At 38.7% G+C, this 12,830-nt stretch overlaps 1 protein-coding gene across 1 annotated transcript in view; it reads right to left on the reverse strand.

The window, feature by feature from the left end:
* Positions 1 to 5,062: 5,062 nt before the first annotated feature.
* Positions 5,063 to 12,830, reverse strand: part of LOC112994489 (methyl-CpG-binding domain protein 2) — a 44,285-nt gene continuing 36,517 nt past the window's right edge. The window contains exons 6-7 of the mRNA XM_026118876.2: positions 8,060 to 8,200; positions 5,063 to 5,534 (exon numbers count right to left, since the gene is read on the reverse strand). Of these exons, the coding sequence (XP_025974661.1) occupies positions 8,071 to 8,200 (130 nt within the window). The 3' untranslated portion in view covers positions 5,063 to 5,534; positions 8,060 to 8,070. The remainder of the gene's footprint in view (positions 5,535 to 8,059; positions 8,201 to 12,830) is intronic.

Raw genomic sequence — 12,830 nt, forward strand, 5'->3', positions numbered from 1 at the left:
AGTTATATATAGCATCTGGCTTTGTTTTGGTTGCATTACAGAGGCTGCTTCAGACGTAAAGGTCATCTTCATTTCTCTTTAAACGTGCCTGGTGAATCACTATGGTCTGCTCCTGGCAAACAGGGTATGTACATACACAGTAAGTCTGCAGCTGCCTCTATATGTGAGCATGCAAGCCATTTCTATGTACAAAATACACTATAAAGATTTTATCCAACACACATAAGATGGCAGTAATTGCCCAAATTAGACCTTATATCACTTCTTCCAAAGACTAAATGTAATGTAAACAATATCCAAGAAACGACTCAGGGAGTTCTGGGGTTAGTTGTGGTCACAAGCAATACTCTGGTTAACAATCTACAGTTTCTTTACAGAATAGCTACAAACTGTTTAGAAGCAACTGTTTAGATCCTATTTCATGTGAGGAACCTGACCTAAACCTCTGATGTCACATTAAATGTTTCCATAAGGGTACTTTTAAAGGTTTACTTTGCAAAGAACCCTTCATCAGGACTGGGGAAGAGACAGAAGGAAGAATCCAAGCAGTTGATGAATCTTTGACCCATTTTTTAAAGGACTGTAGCAATGAAATATCATGCACATGCTAAAAATCGTATTTTTTTTACCAAGAAGTTCAGTACAAAACAGCATGTGAACATGTCCCTGCTGGAATGAAAAATCAGAAATGCACATTGTAACTATTTGTTTACATCAGGCATATTTAATGGCCTGGGAGAAAAAAAAATGGATTGTCAACAATGAAAACTGAAAATATTTGCTTTCACAGAGGGACAAAATCACTCTCATGCCAATAGCTGGGAGAAGTTTGTGGGCAGCCTTAATCACATCCTTCCTTCCTGCATGTGTTCAGTAGCGGAGAGGTAGAGAGAGTTTTACACTGACAGCTCAGAGCGGGGACAGAAGATGTCCATGAAGCAAATGTAGTTTTTGCCAGGCATTTACTCCTTGTAATCCACAAAGGGAATGGCAATTCAAGCAATGGAATTGCCAAGGAGCTGCCTGCGCTCTAGAGATGTGCTTTATCCCATTTAACGTGATCCTAGAGTTACCTTAGTGCTCAGAGACATTGTTTTGTTCCTTATAATACAACACAGTTGTGATGGCTAAGTTAAAGAACTCAGTAAAGCAGGGAGTGATGCTGATTTAATGGCAGCAGCTTGTTAAGAGGAAAAAAATGCTATCTTTCTGCACCCTACTTCAAAAAAACTAGATGCTGAGTTATTGTTTCAGTCATCCGCGCTGCAGATGAGAACAGCACATCTTTGGATTTAAGAGTTGCTTTGTGAGTTCTTGTTCCAGTCAACACAATGACTCCAAAGAGAAAACATACAGATAAATAACTAATCAAAAATTGTGGTTTTGAACTAGTTGTGAATTTCTTCTTGAAAGTGCCTGCAAAACTTATCAATTTGCATATAAGAGAATCAGAGCCCTTGCTGGTGTGAACTTTTGAATTCTTTGAATGAGCCCTTTGAATAAATACCAAATCATTTGGATTTTCTTATTTTGACAGCTGCTTTTATATGAAAAAGTGCATTCAGAATTTTACACAAGTGCAGCTTATATCATTTGTCAAACTTATTTGTGACAGTATAAAGCTAAAGTAGAGAAAGTATGAGTCCTAAAACATTACTCAAAGCTATTAGTCATATATTTTTTAAAGAAAGGTATAAAAGAATGAAGGTTGTTAACAATACATTAAAATTCAATTGAACTATGGCAAGGTGCTAAACCTGTGAGAGCCAGGTTTACTGTTTTCCAGTACCAAAGGGCTGAAGGAAACGGGCTCACAGCACTAGTGAGATGGACAAGCAATGTAAGAAGTCTTCTCCAGGTCTAACTCCTGCAACAACACAGAGTGCTGATAGAAGAGATAAGCTCACTACTTTTTCTTGCCCAGAGGTAAATGACTTTAAACCAGCGGCTCAGTCTGGAGCTTTTTCTTTTTTCTAGTTATTTCTCTCTCCCAGGAAAAAGAAAGAAAAAAAAAAAGCAATTGTTATGTAGCTGGTAAAGGAGCAAGTCAAAAATGTCTACTTCCTTCCCAAAACATACCGGCAGTTTGAGGGAAGGTCCCGAATCCCAAGACTCTCCAGTCCCAGTGAGGATCCTCACACTAAGCTATGGCATGCTACATTTTCTCTGTAGTCCACTCAATTTTGAACTATTTCCTTAGAAGTGGAAAGGCTTTATTTGGAAGCATAGGGGACACCTCTAGGCAGTGTACAACATGAGGATTTGGAGGGGTGGAGAGGTGTCAAGATGTAGAATCCCACATTTTAAATCAGCCCGGAGAGATTACAGAATTAAACTCAGCTCTTCCACATCCAAGACAAAGTAAAATAAAAAGTGAGACACTACCATAGTCTTAAAAGGAAAAGGACTCTTGGCAGCATTTTTTTTTCATATGCAAATATAAATAAAAGGGTTTATAAGAATAAAAGCATTCAAGAGCCTGAACATTAAGTGCTGAGCTGGAAATGCAAAAGCACCTAAGCACCAAGAACCAGCGGGAACAGCATTCCAGCACGCCCGTGACCTAGGTGAGACAAGGTGCAGCTTGCTGGTTTCTTATGCATCCTAACCTGAGGCCTTTCTTGGTGGAAAGGATACAAGTAGCTCAAGAGCTTCACTAAGGCGTGGATTTCACTAAGCAGACTGCATGCCTGACAATCAGATATTGCAGTACTTAGCATCGTTGTACCTACACCTTCTTTGGACCTGGACTGAAATGTTGTAAAACTTAGCCATTAAAGCCATCAAGATGGACAAACCAGGTACACTGACACTTGCAAGGACGTGGAAATGAGAGATGACGCTTGAGGAGAAATTCTGTCAGTAAAGGAAAACGAGAAAAGATAAAATTTTTTTGCTGTGAAAACAGTTAAATATATTTTATAGATAAAAAAAACATTTGTAACCACCAACATTCCAACCACCAGGATACAGAGAAGCCATTTAATCTTCCTTTAAAAGATAAAGCAGTGATTGCCCAGGCTAGGTGCACTGGATCCACCAGGATTTGCAGACAGAACCACATCCTCTGTAGGAATGTATATGCAGGCAAGTGATACCTTTCCCTCTTGCTGGTTTTACAGACTTCCAGATAGAAAAATCATACTGAAAACAGAAAATCATTCCATTCCAAGCTGCTCCAAGGACCATTAAGCCACTACAGCAGATTTATACCCATCTCTTTATGTTCTTATTGCCAACAGATGAAAGGCTTCCATCAGAACCAAGAGTTTGACAGAGAGGTGACGAACACATTAGTGGAAATTCTTTCCTCAAATTTTTTTGAGTCAAAACTTTGGAAACTTCTTCATTTTTAATACACAGTTTTCTAAGTTTTTCTTCCCCCCAAGGCTTTGCATCTCCTTTGCTAATAGTGGTTACTCACCAAAACATTAAAAAAAAGTGATAAAAGACATCATCAACAAATAAAACAACAGTGCGTTAAACAGAGTAGCAACATTTCATAAAAGCTACAACAGCTGGCACGCCTTTCTCCACCAGCTGAGGAGGTGCTATAGGAACAAGCACTATAAGATGCTGTACATTCAGTCTCCTGGTTTTCAGCAGGAAATTTTGTATGCAAGACATTAGACCCTTCTCCCCAGGGCATTAAGTGCTAACACTGGTGTAATAAACTAACAAAACTACAAACCATAGTCAAATAGCTACTATTAAGAGCAGCCTTTCTTCTGAAAGAGCTGTATCTGCTTTTTGTGCTTACATGAAACATTTTAATCACGAAGAACCTTTTAAAGCAACTTCTGTGCTAGCTTTATTGCACTTTAACATGCAGTCATGTGAGGAGTAATGACCAAGTATTTTCCTCCCTAAAATGAGACTGCATTGTACAGCTACACAAGAGAAGTCACTCAAATCCTCATCTGGGTTCATGAACTCTTTGATCAGTAAATACACAGAAACAGAGTAAGAGAAACAGAACAAGAGCATAAACTATTTTTAAATTGAACTAATTGTCAATGGTTAGGTGCATTCTCTGGTCTTCACCCAAATTCTACCTCCCAAGATTTATCTGTCAAATCCTCACCTTATGTTCTGAAGAGTTACTAGGTAGTGCAGCCTAAGTATATTCCCAAAAAAATCTTAAAGAAATTCACCAAATAATGACAATTTGCTGTGAATGTAGTTTCTTTCTGATATCATAGAAGTCTGTTAGTAACAGGCTCCATTCTTTTCTTAAGGAGAGACTTTGACTGTTCCCTCGTCTGTGACCAGATCGGGAAAGACCAGATCCATTCCTTTACTTTTATTCTGCCCAGTTCTAGAGCAGAAGGAAGCTAATTCAGAAAAATTGTAATTTGTCTTCATTCCCACCATACCCATCCCAAGAAAACCTGCAGCAAGATCCAGTGTCTCTCTCCCTTTCCTCTTGCAATCAGTATTACGTAGACTGAAGAGAGATGCTGGAAGCGATGGAAAACCTCCCCTCTTGCGGGCTGCAGATCGGTATGATATACTCATAGTTACGGAGGAGCAGACTTTGTTCTAACCCTGGAACTACTGTGACCTGTCAGGCAATTTAGTCTTTAAATCTCCAGGGAAGTTAGGCAAACCAGCTCAGTTACCTGATTATTCAGGAACTGTGCAAGAGCCTGCTCACCTCACAAAACTCTTTGCAGTGCCATAGGCCATCCTGATATCCAAACTGTTTTGTCTACCTAGACAGAAACAAAATCAAGTTTTGGCACCTGCTGCATTCTGTGCTGAAGACACTTTCATTACAGTTTCACTTCAACCTCAAAGAGGAACTTTGTAAAGTCATGCTAGCTGTTTATTTTTGGCACTCTTTCTCAGAGGAAATACGCGATTGTATTTCACCTCAGCTGAAAAATCCACAATTGTGCCCGAGTTCACACAGATTTCCTGAGGCAGTGCTCTGGGCAAAGACACACATTTTGATATATGCCTTTTCCAGCCTATCCAATCTCTGGCTAAGTGAACACTGAAATATGGGCAGGGACATTCTTTCCTCACTCTATCCACAACACAACAAGTTTTCAACTGATCGGAATATAATCATTTATTTATCTTTACAGTGATGACGGAAGAATGTACAGGTGTTTTCACCCATAGGTATAAAAATCTGTTTATATACACTGAGTCACAATAACCTTTAATTGGGAAATCATTCTGTTCTCCTGATCCATCCTTACTAAAAACCACAGGAAAAACAAATATTTAGTAGGGGCAATATAATTCCAGTAGGTTTGCAACCTGGCATCAAAAGCTCAGCTTTAGATTAAGGGTAATGTTCAATACTTAAAAAAGGACTTTAAGTCATAGGACACAAAATAAAGTTGCTTTTCAAATAAGATATATACATCAAAAATAGGAGTCTAAAAAAGGCATTGGTTTTAATGCTATTAGAAAGCTATATAAATGTGCATGGGTCCATTTCTTCTTATAACGAAAGACCGAAGGAGAAAGTGCCTCTGGCTTTTAGGAATTTCCTCCTGGGACAAGTCAGTTAAAAGTACCTGTAAAAGAGAAAGAAATTACTCCTTCTGCAAAAAATCAGGGCTGATGGTTGAGTCAATTAGAATAACTTGGTTTAAACAATTATAGCTGTGCTTCAGTTCCATATTAAGAACACATCATAAATAGTGCACAAGTGGCTAATAAAAAAATTAATACAATGTATGTAGCTATTCAATTGTTAAGAGTCCTACAGATCCCTAGTTACTTGTTTATTGAACACTACCCACAAACATAACATGCTTTTAACATCTATCCTCTTTCACAATGTGCCCTTGCACATGTTACCCATGTTTCTGCAGCATTTGATTATGGTCTTAAATCACTTTTGGAACTCTCATTTTTTAAATACAGCATACAGTATATTAAAAAAATTCTTAATATAAATAGATCATACTGGCAAATTAATCTGTATGAAGGAAAAATATTTGCAGCTTCCAAACTATTATACATTAACTAATCCACTTACTCAAAAATCTTATTCGAGTCTATAATTAAAGCCATTGAGGGGAAGGGAGTTTCACAGAATACAGACAACATTTTGGCTATATATATGTAAATAGGCAATGAGTTCACAAGTTAATGACACTCAAGGTCTAATAATCAAATTGATTTCTGCAGAGAACTACAGTAGCAGTGCAAAAATAACCAATTCTATAAATAGATTTATGACTCCATTACAAAATAATTATTTCATGCTAAATTAAAAAGTTCAAATTGACAATTTGATCCTAAAATAGCAAGGGTTTGAAATTTCACATCTTAAGTCAATGTTCTCGCTTTCCTTCAAAAATATCAATAATTACTTTTATAGGAGAAATACTCAAAGATTAAAAGTTTATTAGCAAATATGTGCAATTTAAAATATTTAAAAGATTCCAGTATCCTGGAAAACATCAAGATTATTAGTCTGTTAAGTGGACTAAACAACACTGGAAAATAGCTCTCACTTACAACATAAAGATCAAATTTCCATTTATGTTGCACCAATAGAAAAAGTAATACAAATTACTGTATGTATTAGAAACGTGAGTATTAAGCAGCTGGTGGGTATACTGTAAATAGATTTTGTTTCTAGTTGTAGGAAACAATACACCTCTATATACACTAACCTAGTACACAGTCCAGATACTGAGTGCAGAAATAACGCCTAGCTGTTGGGCATGCCAAGGCTTACATTCTTTTTATAGGGAGAAGCCAAAACGCTATGGAATTATCACTGTTCGTAGAAGTCTGAGGCAAAATTTGTCATAGATTTTGCATCAAATTCTATTTTCTCTAGTGCGTAGCAGAACTGTAGTTAAATAGAGCACAATATGGTCATCTAGATCTGTCCTTCAGATGTGAACATAGCTCTAATGATACCTCTGAGGTCCGGTGGTTGTTCTCTGAGAAGTGTCATGGCTTCACACACAACCTCCTTCCACCCTCAGCAGCCCAGTTTCTGTGCTCTACCCAGGGGTTCCCTGAGGCTTATGTGCCACAAGTGGCAGGAGTACCCGCTTCTGTGTGGGTTACATGCACACACAGAAAAGGCAGTGTAACTTCTGTCCAGAGTAAGAAAAATAGGTCCCAGCAACACCGTGAGCATAGCTGGCTAAGGAATGAGCAGCTGCAGTGCATGTCAGTATGCCACGGAGAGAACACCGATCTGTTTAGCAGCCTTGCTAAAGCAAGTCACAGCTTGGGAACTTCCATCCTATGCCTCCAAAAGCTACCAGAACATAGTACTTTACAGTTGTACAAAAGTTAACTTCTTCACATCTGTCAAATGGGAAATGCATATATTCTTTTCCCTTGCAGACAGCAACTCTGGAACCAAAAGAAAAGAAATGAAATCCTTTAAAATTGGAGGGCTTGGAGCCAACACAATTGCCAGACAGAATGCTTAGTTGTTAAAATGTCTGCTTATGCCTTATGAAAAGGTCAGATCTCAAAGCTGTGAGCTTTCATAAGTGAGCACTACTAGCTCGATGGAAACAAGAGAATGAATTGCCATCCTTCTGCAGATAATTAAAAAAAAAAAGATTTTAACAAAAGTGCATGGCAGATCAACAGATCGATACCATAAACAGGGATGAAATACACGAAGATACTTTGGAAAATAAATCTGTAGAGGTATTATCCATTTGAAACTTTTCAGGAACTTGTTATGTAATTTTATTAAATTAAATTTTGAGGAACAGAAAAAGGTTTACCCCAATAAACCCCAGATTGCTTTACCCCAGTTTCACACCAAGCAGTAAGCACCAGAAAATATACCTGCTAGGTAATGGTTTCCAGGGAGTGGGCCTTTATCCTAAAGGATGAAAAATACTACTTCCCCGCACCCTGATCCATGTAGCATGTTAGGATGTTCATTTCTACATATGCAAAGCTGCCTCAGGGTTCTGCTGATATACTACATGTCAGCTAACATATGTGCTGGGAGAAAGTAGGACTGCTTTTGAATGAGATACTACTGTCCACCTGGCAACTGCTGAGTGACTGCCAGCAGCTGAGAAGTGCCCTCAGAGATCTGACTTACCTGATTTCTTTTTATGCTTCATCGCCATTATCCATTTCTACATCTATATCTTTTGTCGTATCAGCTGCTCGTGACAAGATGTCTGCCATTAGCGCTTCCTCCAGTTTTTTACGCACTTGTTGCACCCGCTCTTCTTGTTTTCTGAAGGGAGGGAAGAGAATAAGGGACACAAATGTCAGTCCTCCAAGTATATTAGTAGACTAGGACCATAATACTTGTATAAACAATGACTCAGGACTGGTTTCTCAACCCTTCTTTTAGCTAAAACCTTTTTTTACTAGCTCTTTAATATACTGCCTCTGCACATACACATGCACATACATGGTGCTTGGCAGTCACTCTGAGAGCACGCTGAGCCAAAAACCTTTCTGCTTTAGCATGTATGGTTTACTTTTCTTCAGAAGAGACAGAAGGATTGAACTTGACACATGATCCTCAACTCCTCTCAGCCTAGACACTTGAAAAGACCAAAGAGAAAGTTAACACAGCAGTATTGCACTGGATAATCTTGGTAAGGGTGGTTTTTTCTTTCTTTTTTTGGGTGGAGGGCAGAGAGGTTTTAGGGTACATTACTGAAAATCATAGGAAAGTCCCATCATTTTGAGCACTACAGAGCATATCTGAGGAAATCTCACTCTTTCCCAGCAAAAGTGCTACACATCAAGAGCCTCCTTACAGAATGGTGGAACACTAAGCTGGTTTCTAAGTGTGCAGAGAACCAGCTCCAAGTCCCACAGACTGTGTGCATCAGCGAAGATCCTCAAAGAGTTTCACCGTTTATTTATTTATTTACTTCTACTTATCTATTCAGTCTTATCCACTGGTCAGTGATGCATTATGGACAGCAGCCACTTCTGATGAAACAAATGTTTGTTTTCCTCAGGAAAGTTAATTGAAACATCTTAATTCAGGTGTCTATACACAATTAAGATATTTTCACTCAATATTTGGTTTGGAAGGTAAAATCTAGTTTTCAAATGTTACTACAAAAAAAAGGAGTCTTCTTTTGAAGTTTCCCCAAGAGAATGCAAATTTTGCATGAGAATTTTTTTTTTAAATGTGAAAAACCCACTTGTTCTATCAAGCTATGCTTTTTCAAAAAAGAAAACCTTTAAACAAAGTATACGCTTAAGAATGACTAGAACTTATCAAAAGTAGGCACAGTCTGAATAGGAAAACATTTGTTAAAATGCTGCAAACTCCCCATGGCTATTTAGGATGGCACGATGGATACCAATAACATAAGATTTTAGAACAACTAAAGTTATATCCAATATGCTCCAGAGAAGCTAGAAGCCTCTGAGGAGCCTCAGCCTCTAAGCCTATTCGATTCTGCAGCTGCAACCACTACCATGCCTGATGAGGTATAAGGAAGCCCCTGGCACTCCACAAGTACTTTAGAGAAGGATCTCTGCTTACAAAAATAGCAAAATGAAGACAGGAGTGACAGGCAGTTTCCTATATCTCAGACTAGCTTCTGCTATTAAGGGCCAGGTTTCCTATTTACAGTGTATGGGGTCTTCTCCAGAGAAGGTTATGCCCCAGTTCTCACTTCGCAAAGTCAGGAAAGCGCATGGATTTCCCTAGTTACCTCATTTTTGAATTGTCAACCAGCTAGCTGATCTCTCAGGGAGCAATAACCCTAAAGTAACTCAAAGCACTCCCAGTCCTGAAGCGTCTGATCTGCTAGCAAAACAGATTTCGTAAATATTAAAAACACAGTTCTGTTTATACAAGCAATATTACTTTTAAAGCACATGAACTACCAAGAGCAAATGTTTAAGAACCAACAGCAAAAACATACTGCTAATAAAAAAGTGCTTATCTTCAGCACTAAGCAAAACTCTAAGGCTTAGAGTGTCTCCATTCAATTTGATTAATCTGATTTCTTATGCTAATTCACCATAACATTATTAAGTAAAACTACTTCAGGCCGTTAGGTCAACAGCAATCTTTGCCAATGTATATTTTCCTGCTGCAAAAATGAGACAGTTAGAAAAAGCAAGCTTGGCAGCCAGCAGCGCTGCCGAGGAGGGCAGACAGGTCACTCGCGAGTGCCTTCTCTCCGCTGGCTGCTGCAACCACTGCCAGAGTGGCTCAGCCGGTGGCACGGGGTCCCAGGCCTTGCGGCTCCGCGGAACCTGCAGCTCCCGGATCCATGGCTCCCTGGCACCGTCCTGGCTGTGGCCTCTGCTGCTCCATCTCATCTCCCCAGCTACACCACCCGCTAATAAGCAGTTCCCTGGCCACGTGTTCTTTTCAGCCTTCCTCCCTGCAAAACACAATCCTCATCCTGTAGTTTAAGTACTATTGCCTTAGAAAGCAGGCTGAAATTAGAGATACGCTACTCCTAACACAGAAATCCACAAGCCCCTCTATCCAATTCTGATCATACTTCTAGTAGAAAACTGCTTTATGTAACAAGACTGTGTATAGCTTTCCATTCCGTATTTCCTTGGTACTTAGAACAATTTCTTTGTCCACACTACTTGCATTCTTTTCAGCACACACAACTAAGTGACGTATGTGTGCTTTAAAGACGTGTGATTCCACATGACTGTATGCAATCAAATTATGAGACCGTGTAAGCCTCCCCTCTGATTTCTCCATCTATGTTTCTATACTGTTAAACATATTGAAGATTCATTTGATTTACTTCTGTATGTACTGGCTCTATCTAGTCTGTCATCAAAATAAAAAATTGCATATAGTTCTAGTAATAGCATTTAGCTGCAGCAGGAACACAAGGGTATCTTTACATTTAGGATGAGTGTCAGATTAGCAAAGAAAAATCCACAGAACCAGCTTGTCCCCATTTGTGCACCAGTTCTTCCTCCCTACATGAAAGCATAAAGATAATACCCCTTCCTCCCTGCTCTTCCAGCAAATTCAAATATAGTATTTTTTGTAGACAGTCAAATCATGAACCATCACCTTAAGTGTTTACACTAACATCTACTCTGTTTCTATACAAAACATACTCTGGAGCGTCTCAGCAGACGAGCCCTCTGTAGTACAGATTCCAGAAGTCTTCTGCTAACCAGATCTGAGATGCACTGCTGAAAGGAGATTTAATTACTTATATGTTGACTGTGTATTAAACTCAGTATTTGGGGCTTCTGTTAATTTCTCCCTCTCCCCACCTCTCCAAAGCACCATTTCAAATAGATCTTTCCCATCTCCTCCTTCCCTCTCAGCAGACATTAACCACCGCTATGACAGCATGCTCTAAATGGTAGTTACAGAAATTCTCAGATGTCTGGTTAGTGTGCTTTCCTCACATACTCTGTATTAAACTGGTCATTAGATCTAGGGTCAGAAAGCTTATCTCATAGCTAAGATTGGGAGAGATTATTTCAGTTTTTTCCTCTCTGCAACACAGTACAGTGTCACCGTTTTACCTTACAAGTTTCTTATTCTTGAGCAGACCTCAGACTGTGGCAACATCCTTGATCTCTCATTTTCTTCCTTTGGTACTTTATAGTTCTTGTGGCTTTGGTCTGTCATACTGAAAGTGAGATTTGTATAGGGTATTGAGGAATATTGTGAGGGACTAAGCTACAGCTGACCAGTTTGGTTCAAGGTTTATATAGTTTAAGAAGAGGACGTTCTTAACCCCATGCCATACCAACTCAGAGAGCTATAAACTCGAATTACTGTCCATTTCTGTCTCATGGTAAATACAACTTGGCTTTTGGACAGATTAACAGATAATTTTTCTTATCCATTATTGTGCAGAGTGTGACACTGTCAGACATACTACATTAGTTGTTACGCTTTAATAAATTTAATAGGTTTAGCCGCTTCTAAGAAAAATCAGAAGTCCCATTACCAAGCTATTTCAAAAGGGCAATTGTCAAGACAAATGAGATAGTTCAGGAACAAAACCTACTGGGTAACACTAAGCAGTCAGCAAAGAACCTAGACTGAACAAGAGAGAGGGCTGTTGAAAACTAAAAGCTATGATTTTCAGAAAGGGCTTACATGCTTTAGGAAAAGAAATCACCCTGAAAACTATAAGCTTTAGAAAATCCCACTGAAGAGAGAGACATTTAAAAAAAAATAATAGACTAGGCTATGAAGCAGAGCAGAGCTGTGAGTCAAAAATGAATTTCATAATGGATTGAAAAACTCCATCCACCTAAGCACAACTAGAAAAAATAAAATCCACCTATTCATCATTTTCGAAAGATACTGTTACACAGTTCATCCCAAAAGAGATGAAAGAAACGGATTAGAGTATTTATCCAATAGATACACAAAGGATGTCAAACCTAGCCTTTTACAGAAATCGAGGCAACTCAGTAGTACAGCTCCAAAGAAGAATATGACTAGATATTGGTCAGAAAAGAAGCTACAAACAGAAGCTGCAAAGCAGCAGGCTCAAGATAAATAATCTGACAGATTCAGTTAATAGAGAATTCCAAAAGGAGACCAAGATTGGATGTAAAGACCACTGGGAACCACAACGTACCCATTTTATATACCTACCTTTCACAAAACTAGCACTAAGAAGCCCAAAACTACTGAGAAGATGCATCTCAGAACTGAAAAAAAAAACAGGTGGTTGTTCCTAGTGATAAGAAAATGTGGTTTCTTCTTCATCATGCATTTATAGGAGGATATTTAATATTTTTTCAGGGAGTTTGCTGAACCAAAAGAGAACAATGCCTGTTTTACTCTGGTTATGAAAGAGATTTACTATCATTACATGACCAGGAATACTTTTAAGTTAAGCGTGACTCAAGCTGAGAGCTATTTTATTAGATGT

The sequence above is a fragment of the Dromaius novaehollandiae genome, chromosome W (assembly GCF_036370855.1).
Source record: "Dromaius novaehollandiae isolate bDroNov1 chromosome W, bDroNov1.hap1, whole genome shotgun sequence".
NCBI classification, from domain to species: Eukaryota; Metazoa; Chordata; class Aves; order Casuariiformes; family Dromaiidae; genus Dromaius; species Dromaius novaehollandiae.